Genomic DNA, 19,386 nt, shown 5'->3' on the forward strand with positions numbered 1-19,386 from the left:
TTATTTATGCAGCAATATACCTTCATCACCTGCATGCGGAGTATATATATCTCAGTTGATTCGATATGCAAGAGCATGCTCTGCGTATGAACAATATCTAAAACGAAGTAAATTATTGACAAGCAAGTTGACGATACAAGAATATCAGAAGTCTCGTTTAAAGTCATCATTTCGTAAGTTCTATGGTCGATACAATGATTTTGTCAGCACATACAGTTTATCATTGAGTCAAATGCTGACTGACGTTTTTCATACCAATTGTTAGGCCATTATTTATACACTGAATTGACGACGGATTTTTCCCGTTATTTCCTGATCATGACAAGGAGCACACGGCTGATGTGACCGGTCGGCAGGGGATACTCACTCCTCCATGGCACCTGATCCCACCTCTGATGTTTCGGGGGTCCATGTTTGCTCTGCTCTTATTTTGTATTGTTTTATGGACTTTGAGATTGAATACTGTTCGTTATCTCCATATCCTTTTTCATACATATAGGCTTATATAGCTAACGTGTCCGCCGCGGCTATGAAATGCTAGCTTTATTAAATACATGGAAAATATAGAAATAGCCAAAGTAAACTGGAAACTTCACTTTTTTTTTATAAAGTATCGAAATGATAAATGCCAGGGAAGGGTTGCGCATATCATAAATCTTTTTATATTTATCTACATGTACATAGTTTTGTTTAGTTCTTTGAGAGAGAGAGAGAGAGAGAGAGAGAGAGAGAGAGAGAGAGAGAGAGAGAGAGACCTCTCATTCTCCATTATGACTTTTTATCAAGAAAAAAAAAACTACAGAGAAAAAATGTAAATAATGAGTACAAAATACAATATACTTTAACAAGACTCTCTGCTGATCCTTTTTTAATCTCCCAATATAGTCCCCCGTAGTACACAGTCGTGGTTATTGTCCCCCGCTTTCGCGAAAGCGAGGGGACATTAAATCTCATTCGTCTGTCCGTCAGTCTGTCAGTCTGTCCGTCTGTCAGTCTGTCAGTCTGTCCGTCACAAAAAAACTTTTGATTTAGTGGAGGTATGACTTTCATATTTCACATGTGTATTCTTTGTGACAAGACCTTTGTTTGGGTACCGCCAAATTGACCTTTTGACCTTGACCTTGGAGTTTGACCCACTTTCACACAAAAATTCAAAAATTTTACTTTGGCCATAACTTTTGAATGGTGGGTACTAGGACTTTCATATTTCACATATATATTGTTTGTGGCAAGGGTATTTCATTGGATAACAACAACCTTGACCTTTTGACCTTGACCTTGGAGATTTAACTTCTAAAAAACTTTAACCTTGACCATAACTTTTGAAATACACTAAGGCTTTCATACTTCACATATGTAATCCTTGTGGAAAGACCCTTCACTGGATACCAATAACTTTTACCCTTTGACCTTGACCCTGGAGTTTTAACTACTTTTAAAAAACTTTAGCCTTGGTCACAACTTTTTATCAGTAGATACTAGGACTTTTATATTTCACATAATTTATGTATTCCTTGTGGCAAGACATTTCATTCGATACCAACAACCTTGAAGTTTTGACCTTGACCTTGACCTTGGAGATTTACATACTTATGAAAAAACTTTAACCTTGACCATAACTTTTGAACGGTGAGGGCTAGGGCTTTTGTACTTCACACATGTAATCCTTGAGAAGACCTTTCAATTGATGCTGCCAACTTTTACCCTTTGACCTTGACATTGGAGTTTTAACTACTTTTTAAAAGAACTATAACTTTGGTCACAACTTTTGAACGGTAGATACTTGGACTTTTATATTTCATATATGTATTCTTTGTGGCAAGTCCTTACTTTGGATGTCAACAACTTTGACCTTTTGACCTTGACCTTAAAGATTTACGTACTTATGAAAAAACTTTAACCTTGACCATAACTTTTGAACAGTAAGGGCTAGGGCTTTCAAACTTCACATATGTAAACCTTGTGAGAAAACCTTTCATTGGATATCAACAACTTTGACCATTTGATCTTGACCTTGGAGTTGACCTGCTTTTAAAAAAAACTTTTTACTTTGGCCATAACTTTTTAACGGTCAGGATTAGGGTTTTCATCCTTAAAAAAAAATCAACTTCAATGTTACTTTCTAAATAAATGACATATGATAGGATGTTCATATTACACACAATACGTCATATAAAATAATACCTCACCCACAAAGACACCGAAAGCGGGGGACCGCAATTCTTTGAATTTGCTTGTATTAGAAGTAAATTTTCAGTTTTGCAAACAACGCTTTCTTCGCAGAAGCGTGAAGTTTAAATATAGTTTAGTATAAGAATACCTAGAAGTTTTGCTATTGACAACATGAACAAAAAAAGGTAAGAACATGCATAAGAAGGCGTTTTCTATGATGTATTACCTGACCCATGTGGGAGTATTATACAATAAAAAAATTATATTTGATTCAATTTTGGCATTATTAGCGAGGGATCTGAGATTGCTAAAATTGAATCTCTATAACAATTACTTGCATATTATTAGTATAAATTTTGCTTTAAAAAAAATAACCATAATAAAATCGCTAATCCTACCGCTCGTTAAAAATTTATACCATTGTTTAGATAAATCGCTAAATTTGCGTCTCGCTAAAATTTCAAATTATACAAACGGCATTTGAAACAGAGGATTTGGTTGTCCTCGGCAAATGAAATACAACAAAATTTAAAAACATTTTAAATAATTATGTTTTAAACTGAACAAACGTGAAATGAAGTTAAAATTGAACACTCGGTAATTATAGCTTTACCTACGTGAATTTTGCATGACATTGCTTTTAAAGACAAACATCAGTATATGACGTGATGACATTCTTGATAGATATCTATTTTTAAAATATTTTAATTACTGAAATTATACCGAACTATACCACTGCCATAGAAACAAGTCATGAAACGATGTCGGTCAAAACGATGTCGGTCAAAGATCAAATAAAATAGATTTTGGGTTTAGATGCGATTGGGCAAAAAATGTCAACTATTAACCATTGTTTAACTTCGGTTTAACTTCGTTCTTCATGGACACGTTTTGTCTTTTAGAGCATATTTTTATAAAACTCATAACAATATTGACCGATCAGTGCGAACGGGTAGTGACTTGCTCTTCAAATCAATGTAAATAAATATTAGCTGTCTTTAAATCTTCATAATTTAAAGACCTGTGATTTTGTTCACGTTTCTATAGCCACAATGTAATATTTAATGAAAACAAATAAAATGTGAAAGTCCATTAAGTATATATCAGTTTTTGAAATTTACGGATCCAAATTGTCTCAAAACTTAATTGATCAAGTCAGTGGCGGATCCAGAAATTTTGAAAAGGGGGGGGGGGGCGACCAGTTTGAGGTCAGGGTAGGGGCCCGTAGCCGCACCAAAAACATTGATTTATTTGATACTGTGTATTTTTTGGACACAAAGGAGGGGGGGTGGCTTGCCCCCCCCCCCCCCCCTAAATCCGGCAGTGCAAGTATAGCCCTTTTTATGAAGATTAAGAAATCTTTGTAGATATCCCACTATTTTCTCGAAGTATGAATTCTGTATAGTGAAAGAGGTACTATTTCTAAAATATTGGACGGTTTTGTTTGGCTCAATTAACAATAAATTTTAAAACTTGCGTTTCTTTGTTGATTTTTTTAAATTTTAAAATTTTTCAAAGAAAGAAAGAACAAAAGGCAAAGTTAAAGGCAATAGGACTCGCACTTATAGTATCAATAAAACTTTCATTTATGGAAAACTCACATTATTTCAATTTTGATCCCCATATATTAAAATGTAACGACCCGCAACGCATCTTTTTTTTTTACCCCCCCCCCCCCTTTCCGCCAAAGAAGACGTACAACCCCAAAACATTTTTTTTTAATTGGGGCATTATTGATAAAACAACAATCTTTTTTTTTTCAAAGTATTAACAAATAATTATTTTTGAAATACATTACGATCGTCGTCAACGAGCTTCGGAAAACAAAACATCTAGTTACTTGGTTTGTATTCTCACAACTTGAAGAACATGTAAATATTATTGATATCCTTTCCTTTCGTTCAAAACTGCATGAATATCAATATAGTACGAAGAGGTTGTTTATAAATCGATAAATCAAATATTGATTGTTTTATTTAAACCGTTTAGAATTTACAATGCGTGCAGCGTTGTTATAGTAATTTGGGTATGTTTGTTTTAAAGAAACACGTAAAATAACTTAGGAAGGGGGGGGGGGGGTTATAGGTGGGAAAATTGTTATTGACATTTACCACTGTTTCTTAATTGTTAAATTTCATATTGCATGTTTAAAAACACATTTCAAACATGTAATGAAATTGCGTCACTATTGTTTTAAGCTTAACATATTTAAAATATTTACACTTTTAATATTGACACTTGCAAAGGGGTCAATATCACATGCTTTTCAAATTAATGTAAATAATTGGTATTTATTTTTATAGAGTATATACTGTCGATTTAAAACACCGGGATACAGTGTTTAAAGACCTGTGATCAAGACTAGTTTTTGGACACGTTCCTATAGCCGTAATATTATGTTTACAAACAAGAAAAATACGGTAGTCGATGAAGTGCATGAAATGTTAAGATTAAGGATATACGCAACGTATAGTTTGAACTTTTTTTTTTTATCTTTTTCAATGGAGTTTTGAAGGAACTGTGTGCTGTATTTTAATATCTATATATATGGCGTTGCGTGTGCACTTCTAAAACAATTTTGGACAAAAGAAACACCAAGAATATATGTTTATTATTTTTTATATATTTTTCTTTGAATCATCCAAGAATTTTCATCAGTTGATATCTTTCAAAAACCCCTGGTAATGCAATTTTTTGTTTATGAATATCTGAGGACACTGTGCATAGGCGTCGGAAGCAAATTAAAAGTGGGGTGGCTCATTGAAAGGGGGGGGGGGCTATACCAACAAATAAAAAGAAAACCCCAATTTTAAATGTCTATGTAATGTCTATCTTTGCAAAAAAGTGTGGGGGACCCCCCCCCCCCCCGTTCCTACGCCTATGCTGTGATCTTAAATTAAGTAAATAGTACATGACTAAATGTACTCATTGGCAATTGAAAATTGTTAATTAGTGAAAGACAATTAAAACAATACAATTTTGTAAATATTAATTCTAAATATAAATTGAAAACAAAGTTTTCCTTAAGACAACTGTTTTATATGAACCGAACACATAACATGTGTATGGATGCGATTCAGTTATCCGGGATTTTTACTGTAAAATGATTTTATGTCCAACTTATCAGAGGATATCAAGCTCATATATATAATAAGGGGGGTGCAATGATTTTTGATATTTTAAATATTTCTATTTTATCAATTTTTTGGCGTGTGAAATGAATATTTAATTAAAGGGAATAACCCTTCATCATATTCCTTTTTTTAGTCAGCCACTGTCGCGGGGGAAGGGGGTTATTATATAAATGATTAATATGATTACACATCTAAAAGCACGCTGTTTCCCGTTTCCCGTACTACCCTCCGTAATCTATATTCGAAGTAACACCGGGAAATCCGGATTAAAATGACCAGACTGTTAGTTTTGCACACGTCCCTAAGTTTTACGCGGATTCAGTATAAAAGACGAGAATGTTAGTAGGTATGTAACAAAGTATTAAAAAGAACATAGAACTTTGCTTTAAAAGAATATTTGCAAAGGTAAGTTTCATATTTGGCAAATTACACCCTTTCTGTGTTAATTTAAGACCAGAGTGAAAAAGTATTTTTTTTTCCCTTTTCCTAGAAGCTTAGACACCTGCAGTAATTTTAAAAAAATATCATAGACACCCCCAACTTAAAAAAAAAAAAAAACCTACAGGTACGTACGTTATGTTATGTATTTATGTTAAGTAAATTAGATCTTTTTTTTTGAATAACAATCAAGCTGGGGAGTGCCTATGAGTATTATTATAAATGATAAAACAATATAAAAAAAGAGGTGTTGGACATACTTGCATTACTGTTTTAATTATGATTTTGAACTGATTTCTAGATTTCACCCATTTTTTTTTTTAGAGAAAAAAAATCTTCGATAAATAGATTTTACATGAAAATTCTTAATATTAAATGACAATGACATCCTTCATTGTTGTTAATTATCGTAAGAAATATATTGATAATTGAAAGCATTTTACAGATTCAAGATACCTTAAAGAAACAGAATCTCGAACATAAACTGAAGATTTTAAACGGAATTTTTGACGTTTAAAAGCTCTTACCAATATATATATTGAAATATGAGGTACAATAAAAACATCTAAATAATTTCCATGAATCTTTCTGAAAAGGGTAAAGTTAATTACTTGTCGGCGACAGAAGCAAATAGAAAGTGGGCCGGTGGCTAATTGAAAGGGGGGGGGGGGCAAAACAACGAAAAAAGGTAAGCCCCAATTTTCAATACTCATATTATGTCTATCTTTGAAAAAAAAGTAGGGTGGGGGTGGCTAGGCCCCCTCCCCCTAGCCCCCCACCCCACCCCACCCCTTACGATTCCGACGCCTATGACTTGCATCCTAATATGATTCAAGGTTCTTTGAAGTCTTAAAAACGATTACTTTTAACACCCCCAAAAAGTTTAAATTTAATCACAAATCTTTGAGAATTCGAATTAGATTTAATCTAACTTTGAATACCGATTTTTAAGCATGAAATGAAAATATTTACATGTATTTGCAATATAATAATTTTTGCCACAAAAAAAAATGGTATACGATTTCATGTTTTCCATATGAACACACAGGGGCCGGTAACATACAGTTTTTGATTTTACGTAATCACTATATATATACAAAAATCTCTTTTTGTATACATATAGTGATTACGTAAAATCAAATACAGTATGCTACAGGCCCCTGTGTATGAACACAAAAGATTATTTAATCAAATATATTTCGTTTATATATATTATAGTTGTTTTTCTAAAATATATAAAAGGAAAGGAACAGTGTGACATTACTTTTAGATCAACCCTCGTATAAGACCGCGCTTTAAATCCTTTTGATGAATTCAATTAAACTATGTTTAAAAATAATATAGATAAACATTGAAATAAAAAAAAAATAGCAGGGGTATATTAACATTGCTCGACCAAAAGACATTTTTGTACCTTACATGCATATCTGCTGGACTGATTTTCAAAACATGACGAGAGATCTACATTAAATAGTAATAAATACAAGTATTTCACCGTTATTAGACACAAGAGAAAATATTTTCTTCAAGACTCGTTTTTTTTTTTTATACAGAGTACAATGGCATGTCCAGGATGCAAAAGCGGCGGAGTAGCTTTTAAATGCGACAAATGTGGGGCTTTACAATGTAAGAACAAGTCCTGCAAACACCACCACGCCAAGGCCGCAAGCTCATGTGGATCCTGCGGAAAATCGGGCGGACAAAAATCCGTGTAGATCTCTTGTGTAAGTAACACAGATATTTTACGTGTCCCTGAATATATTTACTTGAATGTCCTTCTGATATAAAGTCTAAAACCTTAAAAGTTTCTCTTATATTCCCCTATGTATCGTGTAAATGTCCAATAAAAAGTCTTGGTTTTGAAGTTATCATTGTAATTACACAATTAATGTTAAAGATTAAAAAAGAAAATTAAGAAATGTGAATTTAAGATTATTCCTATACATGTGTATATACATTATCATGATTTTTTTCAGGCACATCACACATAGACAGGCAGCCCAAGTCCAATTTTTAGCAATTATAAATTATTTCTAACGCAAAATAAAGAATATTCTTGATGTTTCTAATTTTTATATTTGAAACTGATGTTTTCGAGTAAAAGATCAGAGCGGTCAAGTGATGAGCTGAAGATCAATAATTAAATCATATTTGATTTCTTTGAGTGATTGGGCCATAAAAATTAATTTCTTGGTCCCCCCCCCCATCTCTTCCAAGGGTGCCCAGTTGACCCTTTTTATTGCTAACTCAATGAAATAAAAAACAAATCACCTCCATCACTATTTTTTTTAGGTTTTGTACAATGTAAAAGCAGCCTCACCATGTTTTGGGGGGCAATAAAAAGTAAAAATAGTGTCCCCTTCCCTCATCATATTTAAAAAAAAAAGTCTGAGAACCAAGGAATTAATTTTGCATGGCCTTGCATGGTGACATGTAAAAACCTAAAAATTGGTTTATCCGAATGTGAAGGAATCGTATGACAAACACTAGCATTCATTTTCTTAAAAATCATGATGCTTACCAAATAACCGAAGAATGCATCAAATCAATTCATTACTCCCAGTGATTTAATTATGTCCACATACAAAAAATATGTATACTCATCAAGGCTGAATTAAAGAGAAAAAAATATGTATATCACCAAGGCTGAATTAAAGAGAAAAAAATATGTATACTCATCAAGGCTGAATTAAAGAGATCATTTGACGCATATGGATACAGAGTTTCAATTCTCAGGAGCAATTATTGATTTTATGCACGCATCAGTTCAATTAAATGCTCTTGTTGAATTCAAAATTGAAAAATATCTTTCAATTGAAGTACTAATTTAGCAGTCTTGTTGCTTGAAAATTACCAAGTAGTTTAAACTTCTGTAAACAACAATTCTACTTAAAATTAATTCTACCTTCAGTTGAAAGATATGTGAATCAATCTGAATTCACAGGAGCATTAATTGAATTCATCTATTGATCCCTTACTTTAAGTCAAGATATCTTAAATATATCATTTTGTTGGAGAAATAAATGCAGGTATCAAGTCTCAAAATGAAATAAGACCGCGGAACATTAACTGGCAAAATTGGAAATATACAGCTTACGTCATTTCTATCTGTTACAATCAAAACATTCAGTGATAGACAAGCGTAATGGGCGGGTACAATTCGACGCGGACTTTTGGAAAACATCGGATTGAAATTGCAGATCGAAATTCATTTTCAATCCACCTCAGCTACGCTATAGTTCGACGCGGACGTTTGGAAAACATCGGATTGAAATTGCAGATTGAAATTCTTTTTCAATCCACCTCAGCTACGCTCGAAGGCACATTACTGATTGATCCAAAAGACAGTATAATTTCAATTTTCGTCTAGTTTGAAGATAATTAATATAAATCAGAATTTTCTGTCAAGTGTTTCAAAGAAATATATGTAGGGACAAATATTTTATTTCTGCTTGGTAAATATACGTTTGTTTTAGGGGAGGGGGGGAGGGGGCTTAACAATTTAAATAAAGTTTTCCAACATTTTTCAGTGAGAATAAGTATAAAACTCATGCACTCTAATAATCCTAGAAATAAAATCTGTTGTCATGTAAACATTACATGTAAGTCATGACCTGACTCGACAATTTTTACCCCCCCCCCCCCCCCCAGCTTAGAATCAAATATCTCCTGAAAAATAATCTTTGTCTTCTGTCATCTTTCGTCCATAAAAATTATAAGCTAAAACTCGTATTAATGTGAACTTCAAACAAAATGTATTCGGGAGTTGAAAATAGTTGATTTTTGGATCATATATTCACTCTTAGCTTTGAAAACAGTTCAGGTGGATTGAAAAAGAATTTCGATCTGCAATTTCAATCCAATCGGCAATCCTCGGCTGACTCCGCTACGCTCCATTCAAACCTCGGATGTGATAGGTGGAGGAATACGCATCAGATCGCTACATTTCTCCGCCGGAAACTGCCTTGTCACTCATTTCATATTTCGCTCTGCCTAAAGTTCATAGAAAAAATTCATTATTTGTGTAATTTCTCGTATTAATTACAACCAAATGTTAGTATTCTTTGAAAGCAAGAACACAGTGTTGGGCGTGCATCAAAGTAACTCGGATTTCAAAAGTAAAATATTTGAACGAAATTCAAATAAGATCACATGACTGAATCAGCAAGATGGAAGATCACCGTTGACGTCCGAGGTTATGTGCGAGGTACGAGTCATCCGAGGAACTCCGATTGATTTCAATCCGATGTTTTCCAAACGTCCGCGTCGAATTGTAGCGTAGCTGGGGTGGATTGAAAATGAATTTTGATCTGCAATTTCAATCCGATGTTTTCCAAACGTCCGCGTCGAATTGTACCCGCCCATTACGCTGTCTATCACTGAATGTTTTGATTGTAACAGATAGAAATGACGTAAGCTGTATATTTCCAATTTTGCCAGTTAATGTTCCGCGGTCTTAACTGCTCTCTCACTCTCTACAAGATTTGTTGCTGCATAAATCAGATTTGTGACATTAAATGTAACTATTTTGAAAAGAGCAATAAATAATTATTGCGCATACCAATAGAATTAAAGAGCTCGAGCCACAAGATGTGTTTGTAAACACTATGTCCCTGGTACTAACAAAGTTTGAAAAGGCTATTTTTAGCAAATAGGTCACAATCAAAGTCACAAGGTCATTGCCCTTGGTGTCATTTGAAAGAACTTTATTAGTGGAGTATGCATAACAAATATAAAGTCTTTATCTCCTACGATTCAAAAGTTCTGGCAAAAGTCCATAAAAGCTATTTTTAGTACTCAGTATATAGGTAACAGTCAAGGTCACAAGGTCAAGTTTTATTGGATTAAAACTTGATATTTTCATTATATGCACATATATTTTATAATATTTAAAAAGGTCTTCAGCGGGATAAATTCATAACAAGTCAGTCAGGGACCTAATATGGAGTCATACAGGGTGTGAAATGGAAATCCATATTGGGACTTGGCTTGGCATCGCCAAATATGGATTTCCATTTTACACCCTGTATGACTCCCAATACGGATTTCCATTTCACACCCTGCATGACTCAGTATTATGTCCCTGAATGACTGTGTAACTTTAAATACTCATTGACAACTTTCACAAGGAAATCTACCAGAATTATTCATAAATGTTTGAAAAAAGAGGGAAAAAATCATTCATTTTCTTTAGCACTGAATGGATCTATCTCCCCTATTTAAAATAAATGAAGTAATGCAGTAAATCCTAATTATTTTACTTCTACATGATTCTCAAGTACCAAGGTTCAAATTAAGGGTGGTTAAGGTGGGATCACAATGAGTGATCCTAGTTTTAAATACAATGTAGATAGGAATACATAGGGAAAAAGTCTTTATGAATCGGTTCTGCTCAAGAACGGGGAAGCCATGATAAGTTGAGGTAGTGGAAATTCAAGTTTTGCCCCCCCCCCCATTAATTTTTCAATACTGATCCGATTTCTGTCTTTTCCTAGTCAGTGTGACAGATGAGCAATGTGACCAATAGGCTTTTTGTTTTACATATTTCTGTTAAGAAATGATTTCTGTACCCATATGATTAACAAAGTTCACTTTTATAAACACATTTCAGGAATCCCTTTCTGATGTGTGTTTCTAATGCCCCCTGTATTCCTTTCATCTCATTAATTCATTCATAAACATCAAGGATGTAACAAGTAATCACACTGTAATCAATTACAGACTGATTTGTAATCATTAGTATTTAGTTATATTGTATTTTCCTGATTACAAGCAATGGTGATGTAATCAATGTTGTATTCAAGATAACTTTTTGAAAACATTATGACTTCATGTTTTGATACTATTTAGTGGATATTGATAAACATCAACACACCCTTACGATCCTCCTTTCAGACAATTTATCTCATACACGACCAATATCAAGACAATACAGATACTGTCTGATCCAATCACTTCAGACCCAGCTAAATCTCATTTGAAAAAAGAAAAACAAAAACACATATTTTTTACATTTAATTTTGTATATAAATAGATCTAAATGTTCTACTGCTATCTATTGGGTTCTGATGTAAAGGAGGCTGAGAACTGAATGGGATGGCAGTCCTGAGTTTTGAGATTGACCATCACTGCTGTAGCTGTCTGTGAGAACCGAGGAACGCTCACCAGAAGAACCTCCTGTCCTCCAGGCCCTACAACAGCAAAAGTTAGGCTAAGTAAAAACTGAGGGATGGATCTAAAATGTTTAGTAGGGGAGTAGGAGATGCTCTACAAAAGCAAATACACTTGTATTTTCATTTAAGAAATGAATTTAATTTTTGAAGATTCATGAGGTTACGAACTACAACACTTCACGCTGGCATATTTCAAGAAGCATCATCCATGTAGTTCATATATCTCATGAATCTTCAAAAAATAAATTCATTCACAAATTCCCACAGAATTTAAGCAATTCAACTGTCATTTTTAAAGCAAAACAGTTTGCACTATAGTTTTGACGTCAAGTGCGGTATTATGACGTAACAAGGAGATATTCATGCTCATCCATGGAAGTTCATGAAAAAAGCAAAAGTCTTCCTATTTGCAAAGAGTCTTAAGGAAATTTATTTGGAAATGTAAATATTCTTAGATAAACCTATTGAAGATTCTGTATGAACTTAGTACAGTAAAACTCGGTTATAACGAAGTCACAGGGACCTATGAAATTACTTCGCTATATCCGTAATTCGTTATAACCGTATAAGAAATTCATTAAATTTATCACGCTGGGGATCCAAGATGACTTCGCTATATCCGTAAATTCGCTATATCCGTGTTCGTACTAAACGAGTTTTGCTGTAGGGGGTCAGAAGTCATTGCACGACTAAATCACACGCCAAGATGCCCTTCACCAGCAAAAGTTAGGCTGTGTGATTTTTTCTGGATTAAGATAGATTCTTGAATTGAAGGTAGAAAACTTCGAGTCTTAAATAATCTTCTGGTAATTCAATTGTTTAAATTGATATTTTCATGTGAGAAATGTGCAGTTTGAATGAAAACACAAATAAACAAACTAATATGAATGGATCATGTAAACAGCACAATTATACTGATAATTTTAAACTTCTACGAATAGAATCAGTGTACACTATTTTGGGGTCTCTACGTGACTTACCTCTGAACATTTTGGAGTCAAACTTTGTCATGTTTCCAGCAAACAGTATGTGTGGACAATCTTCAATAATGAAGGGGTCCTCTTTGTAAAAGGGATAACAACCTGGAAAGGATTCAAAATGATTCCAAACATTTAGACCTACATTTACTTTATAAAGGAACCTAGGAGAGAGTTAAAATAGGCTTTGTCTATACCCAATCCCAGTCACTTTTATTTTTGAATCAAACTATGTATAAATGTAAAAAAGAAACCAAAGTTTTCGTTAACTTTTTAATATTATTTAAGGAAGTGCAAATCCACTGTTATTGAACTGACTAAAATTCTCCAAAATGGCTACTACAGGCACAGTATTTACACCAATGGCATGACAAACAAATGAAATAATTTTTCATGAATGGGCGTACTCACAGTGTGAACATGGAAAAAAAAAAATAAACATGAACAAATTTTCAATTCATTCCTTCAATGATACTTTGTATTAAAACAATGTTGAACAAATGAAAAATTGCCCATGTTTTTTCCACAAATGAAAGTACATGCAGTGTGAACATGGAAAAAAAATCTCAATTCTTTTCAATGATATTTTATACAAGAAAAAGAATCAATCTACCGAGTGTGTCTGGAGCAGTGGGTGCTAGATGCCCCCACTCCAAGTTCTTCTCTAGGATGTCGAGTGGTTCCTCATTGGTGCTGTATTTAATGATATCCTGGATCGGTTGGCCAGATGTTCCAAGTACCCTGTAAACGAACAAGAAAAACAATTAATTTCTTAACCTTTACAGAAAATCTTAATTAGTAATTACACGATATTGCAAATTCATAGATATAGCAAAGTTATCTTGGATCCCCAGCTATATATAAAATATTTAATGAATTCCTTACATGGATATAACGAATTAGGGATATAAGGAAGTAGTTTCATAGGTCCCAAGGACTTTGCTGTAACCAAATTTTACTGTATATTATTCAATGATTTAAATACATAAGCTTAAAAAGCTCATCTTGATATCATCATCAATAAGATAGAATCAGATGTCCCCAATTCTCATTCCCTAATAAATTTCAACTAATTTATACATTACCCAGTATGTTCAAAATTGTATTTTTCTTCTGCAATGTATATATACATGTAAATGGTACATATACATTTTCATCTCAAGATCTTTCACAGATTTTCCATTCTATATTTATTAAATTTCAAATCAATGTATGTTTACCAACCTAACCCCTTCTATTGTGAAGTCATAAGGGTTGGTCACAGTCTGAAAGGTGGGATAGCGTAATGCCTGGGGAAACATACACTTATGAAGTGGCTGCTGGGGTAGGGTGTAATTGGCAGGGTCGAATTCCCCTGGCATCAAATCAACATCAACTGAACTCTAAAAATAGCACATAATAAAAGTTTACAATAAATTGTTTGAAATTTCATAATAAATAAGCCAATTGAAAAATAAACTGTTCATACGAAAAATTCTGAGATTATGAACTTTAACTATGATATAGTATCTTTTTATAGAAGATTACATTTATTTAATTAAGCCTTGAAGGAACGAACAAGTTCCAACAATTTGTTTTGTAAAATTAACTTAAATCACAGAAAAAAATATTGACAATCCACTGAAAACTGTGAAGACAGCTGTCATCTAAAACAATGAAGATAAGCCTTACTGCCAGTTGTGTGAAGACATCATCCAGACTTTTTATGGCTTCCACGCTCCCAGCAGCTGATTTCTTACTAAGATATTTTGCCTGCAAACAAAAACAGGTTTAAATCAAGACCTAAAAATTCCTCTTTTTGAGACTAACATCCCTATATAACATATTTATGTGTTATACATGAGTATTATCAACATATTGTAGTTTAACTTCAGTATCTCGAACACTGATGTCTCAAATGTAATGTTAGTACCGGGGAAGATGCAAATGGGAAATCCCAAGCACTTTTTTCTATTCACTATCATAAACTTTTCCTCAGTCTTAACTTGTTTGAACAACATTTGATTGTATTTGTATTCTTCAGACAACCTAAAATTATGATCCCTTCATGTCTTACCTTTTGCAAACTGTCCTTGTCTTGTGTGCTAGAACTCAAGGAATTTCCAGCGACGACGATTCTGGAAATCTCCGAACAATGACCTTGTTCTTGGCTATTACCCAGCATCCCCGTTACCATGTCAACAAAGAGCTGCAGGGTGAAGCTCTGTTCCTCCTTACTGCCCAACTCTAGTCCTGAGATCAGGATCAAATACCTGAAAGAATAACATGAAAAATTTACATAAATTAGCAAAATAAAATGTTGGTAAGAAAACTTATTTTTTTTAAATCATGTGAAAAAGACTTTAAAATATAAAATATTGTTACTTTTAATGATCAAGAAACCAGTTTCTTTATAAGTTTTCTTTCTAAAATTTGTATCAAATTGTTACCCTCCACAACATTTAAGCTTAAGCTTGCTAAAAGCTTCATATTAATGACACACCAATGAAAAAAAAAAATAAACTCAATCAAATCTTCCAAACTGACAAATCAGGGCAAAGATTTTCAAAGCAGGGAAACAAGGCTGAAAAAAATCTTAGTACTTGTCTTTTTCTAAGATGGGTCTGGGGACCTGCTCTTTCAACATTCTGAAACAGTATTTTTCCACGTGGAACTTTCCACGGTCATCATCTGGCTCTTTACCATAAACAGCGATGATCACACCTATATCAGACAAAAATTATTGTAAAAAATTATAATGTTGAAATATTCAAATTGAAACTGTATAAATGCATTAAAAAAACTTTTTTTTTACCCCCCCCCCCAACTTTTTTCGCCTTCCAAGAACAAAACACTCTTAAAAGGCATTGTTTTAAATAAATTATATATATGGTAAGAGAATGAACACAAGATGCCATAAACTAATTTATTGTGTTCTATAAACAAAACATTTTAAAATTGCAGTAGTTTGAAATAAGTTCTAATAACATGGCAAAAATTAATAAAGTATTCAATAAATGATCATGCTATCATAACCTATCTAAATTTATAAAAAAAATAACCAGTATTCTTAATTAGCTGCAGAACTGTAGCTATCTTGTTGACATCAAACCTAAAAGCTACAGATCCAAGCATTGTAAAAACCTTCAATTTACGACAACTGTTTTGCTGCTACCTTTTTTATTACATATGCTTGGATCTGAAACTCTTGGGTTTTCCCAATAGTGTTTTCTTTTTAAAAGAAGAGAGCTACACTTCTGCAGCTATATTTTTAATGTACAAAAAAAGTTGCATGTTAATGTATTCTACATCTTGGTATATGTATTTTAGTAATGTTTAATTTAAACAGATTCTACTTTTTGTTATGTGTACATGTGATAACTCAGGACTTGAAACTATATCCTAACCTGTGACGGCCGTCTGAACGTCCAGGTCTCCCACCAGGATAATTCTCTGTAGCTCATCCTCCAAGTACAGCTTGTCTGAGTCATCCACAAACTTAGTTCTCACGGGCTGGGGCATTAAATTATGCTACATATATATAAATATAGTCATTAAAATATAAAATAGTCATTACTATTTATTAAAATACACATAAAAATACAAATATAGACATATTGACCAAATTTCTTACTATTTATCTTTTTAAAATAATGGAAAAGTTTATTTTTTTATTATCAATATATTAATTGTTTGTTTGGTTTGTACCTTTTTAAACTTTTGACATTTCTTTAACTATGAGCAGATACAGTGTACATGTATTTCAAAATATAGCAAGATGAAAGAAGAGAATTATAAGCTATATTTTACCTCCTCACTGATTTCCTGTAAAATGCTTGGCTTCAGTTCCATGTGTTTGAACAGAGTCCCAGTGACAACGCAGGTTTCATCACTCTGCAGTTCATGTAATTTCCTTATACAAATATCCTTTCCTACAAAATTCCAATTATCATAAATGAGAGAACATGCTACAAATGCACAGAGATTAAATCACCTGGACTTAAAAAAAGGTATTTGTGTTGAATGTATAGTCTTCTGTTTAGTTTCAAAATTTGACTAGTTCCATATAATTATGGGCTTCATGTTTATAAAATAAACTTAAAAGTGTTAACATGCACACATTTTTACCTATAAAAGTATGAAGGTTTGTTTATGCTTGTTGTCGCCTGAACTGAAAATCGGGGATATTAATTTTGGTCTGTATTTCTGACTTTCTGTAACACTTTAATTTCTTCAAGTAATCTCGAGAAGCCTTTGAGCTTTTGCAACAAAATTTTATATAACTCCCTACACCCTTAAATGAGACTCCTATTGATTTTGAGGTCAAAAGTCAAGGTCATCATTTCTTATAAAAACTAAGACAGTTTTAATACTTTTTTCTGCACAATATCTCAAGAAGCCTTTGAGCTTTTGCAACGAAATTTTATACCATAGCTCCCTACGGTCCCGTCCACTCCCCTTAAAGTCCAATAATGTAGATCAGTGCCTTCTCTTTTTGTTTTCTTATGTGGGGACTGAGCTTTAATGTGGTGTGATGTCACAGCAAGACGTGATGTCTCGTGCAACTTGGTGTTTGAAGTGGCTGATCAATGTCACAAACTTGTGTTTTTGTTGTACAACTGCACTTGCCCCAACGGTTACACCAAAAACAAATTATTTTCATAGCTAGCACAGTGAGCGACTTGGCAACACTCGTTTCAATAGACTAACATGTAAGAACAGAGGAAATTCGGAATGAAATCTGTTCATACATCAGGCAAATTTTTGAGTGAAACCTTCACAGAATTCCTTTACTTCCAGGATTGCATGCGATAATGGTGAATAAATAAATTAAATAAAAGGCTTTCTGTTTTTAAAAATCTGAAAAGCAAAAGAAATATATTGTACAATTTCTATAGTCAAAAATTGCACTAGGTCTACTGTTTCAACCAGATGCTCGTCTGTCTTCGTAAGCTCTGTAGAGCTCCATTCAATGGCATTAATCGATCATGTGATGCCACAGCAAGATGAGATGTCTTGTGCAACTTGACTGATGTTTGAAGAGTGGCTGATCAATGTAACAAACTTGTATTTTTGATTGTACAACTGCACACGCCCCAATGGTCAACCGTAAAACATATATCTTTATAGCGAGCGTTATCGCGAAGTGAGCTCAATAGAGTAAGAACAGAGGAAATTCAGATTGAAATCTGTACATATGTCAGCCAAATTTCTCTGTGCAACATTCCCAGAATTCCTGCACTACCCAATGTCCTTTGCACGAATATTGCCGAATAAATAAAATAAAATAATAACGTAATGCATATATCAGGCTTTCAGTTTGTAGAAATCTTTCAAAGAAACAAGAAATAACTCTGCAATGTTTTTCGACAAAAATTGCACTAGTTCTATAGTTTCAATCAGACGCTCGGCTATCTCTGTAAGCTCTGACGAGCTTTGTGACGTCGTATGATCATTGATGTCACAGCTAGTCGAGATGTCAAGTGTGGCTTGACGTTCGAAGTGGCTGATCTCAAGTGTTTTTGATGGTACAACTGCGCTCGCCCCAATGGTCACACCGTAAAACATATTATTAAACATACATCAAAATAGCATTATTCTCTGCTTTTATCATATCAAAGTTTATGAAGCAAATGGGTTACTTCTACTAGCTTATCATTAGGCCAAATGTAAAATATGATCAATACCCCATTTTTTTCTAGCAGCAATTTCAACTTTTGGACGAACTTCCCAAAGCCTTTCTGCATAAAGATGTGCATATTGTCTATTGAAGGTCCTATCCTTCAATAAAAACCTTTCAGAACAATTTGAAAAATTGCCCGACTGTCTTTCAAATCTTGTATGTGTTTGCTGAGGCTTTGACAATAAGTCACTAGAGTGGTCATGTCCTCTTTTCTCAAACATTTTCTTAGTTTTTCACTTCTTGTTAATGTTTATCTCCATTCGCGCCAGAACTCTTTCGTGTAGTGAGGTACAAATGTCAATGGACAAAAAAGTAAGTCGTACTATAGTAACTCGTTCGTACAAATCTTATTTAGGTCCAATTTCAGACTAGAAAAAATGTAGATAATACACAAAGTTACACATAATGTTATCGTATAGTGGGTTATGTTTCGTGCGGAACAATTATGTTGGAGGTCTTGATTTTTTGAATTTTTTTCTAAGGTTACATACCCGCATACATGTGATATGTACCGGCGGTACAGGAAATGTCCCGTTTTTTCGACCCCCATCACGGTGTCCCGGCGGTACAACAAAATTCACGGGAAATGAAAATGTGTACCGTATTTTGAAATGTTTACCGAAAACCGCCATTTTTCTTTCATTCCCGCTCTCGCAACACCGGAAATCTCGAAGTATGCGTGACTTACTGCCCTTGATAAATGTAAACAAAACAGCATGAACGAAGGTGTGAAATATTCCCGTAATAATTACATCGTAATTAGGAGATATCAAAGCATTTTGTTTGGCTGATTGCTTTTTAATAGGACAGGTTTATCAAGGATTCTTTTA

The 19,386-nt window shown here is 33.5% G+C and overlaps 1 protein-coding gene and 1 long non-coding RNA gene across 2 annotated transcripts; one reads left to right on the forward strand and one right to left on the reverse strand.

Moving 5' to 3' along the window:
- Nucleotides 1-5,593: 5,593 nt before the first annotated feature.
- Nucleotides 5,594-7,807, forward strand: LOC134246201 (uncharacterized). The gene is made up of 3 exons (XR_009987589.1): nucleotides 5,594-5,711; nucleotides 7,298-7,468; nucleotides 7,721-7,807. It is a non-coding gene; the product is annotated as an uncharacterized LOC134246201 (long non-coding RNA).
- A 3,939-nt stretch (nucleotides 7,808-11,746) lies between these two features.
- LOC134246202 (DNA polymerase delta subunit 2-like) lies at nucleotides 11,747-18,777 on the reverse strand. Its single transcript, XM_062728524.1, has 10 exons — nucleotides 18,561-18,777; nucleotides 16,684-16,805; nucleotides 16,281-16,404; nucleotides 15,477-15,597; nucleotides 14,951-15,146; nucleotides 14,566-14,646; nucleotides 14,119-14,276; nucleotides 13,508-13,635; nucleotides 12,898-12,999; nucleotides 11,747-11,935 (listed from the first exon to the last, which is right to left on the reverse strand). Exons 1-10 carry the CDS (start codon nucleotides 18,775-18,777, stop codon nucleotides 11,796-11,798), a joined length of 1,389 nt encoding a protein of 462 aa, XP_062584508.1. The 3' UTR covers nucleotides 11,747-11,795.
- Nucleotides 18,778-19,386: the final 609 nt, after the last annotated feature.

The sequence above is a fragment of the Saccostrea cucullata genome, unplaced genomic scaffold (assembly GCF_032062105.1).
Source record: "Saccostrea cucullata isolate Sc308-1 unplaced genomic scaffold, CSIRO_AGI_Scuc_v1 ctg205, whole genome shotgun sequence".
Classification (NCBI taxonomy): Eukaryota; Metazoa; Mollusca; class Bivalvia; order Ostreida; family Ostreidae; genus Saccostrea; species Saccostrea cuccullata.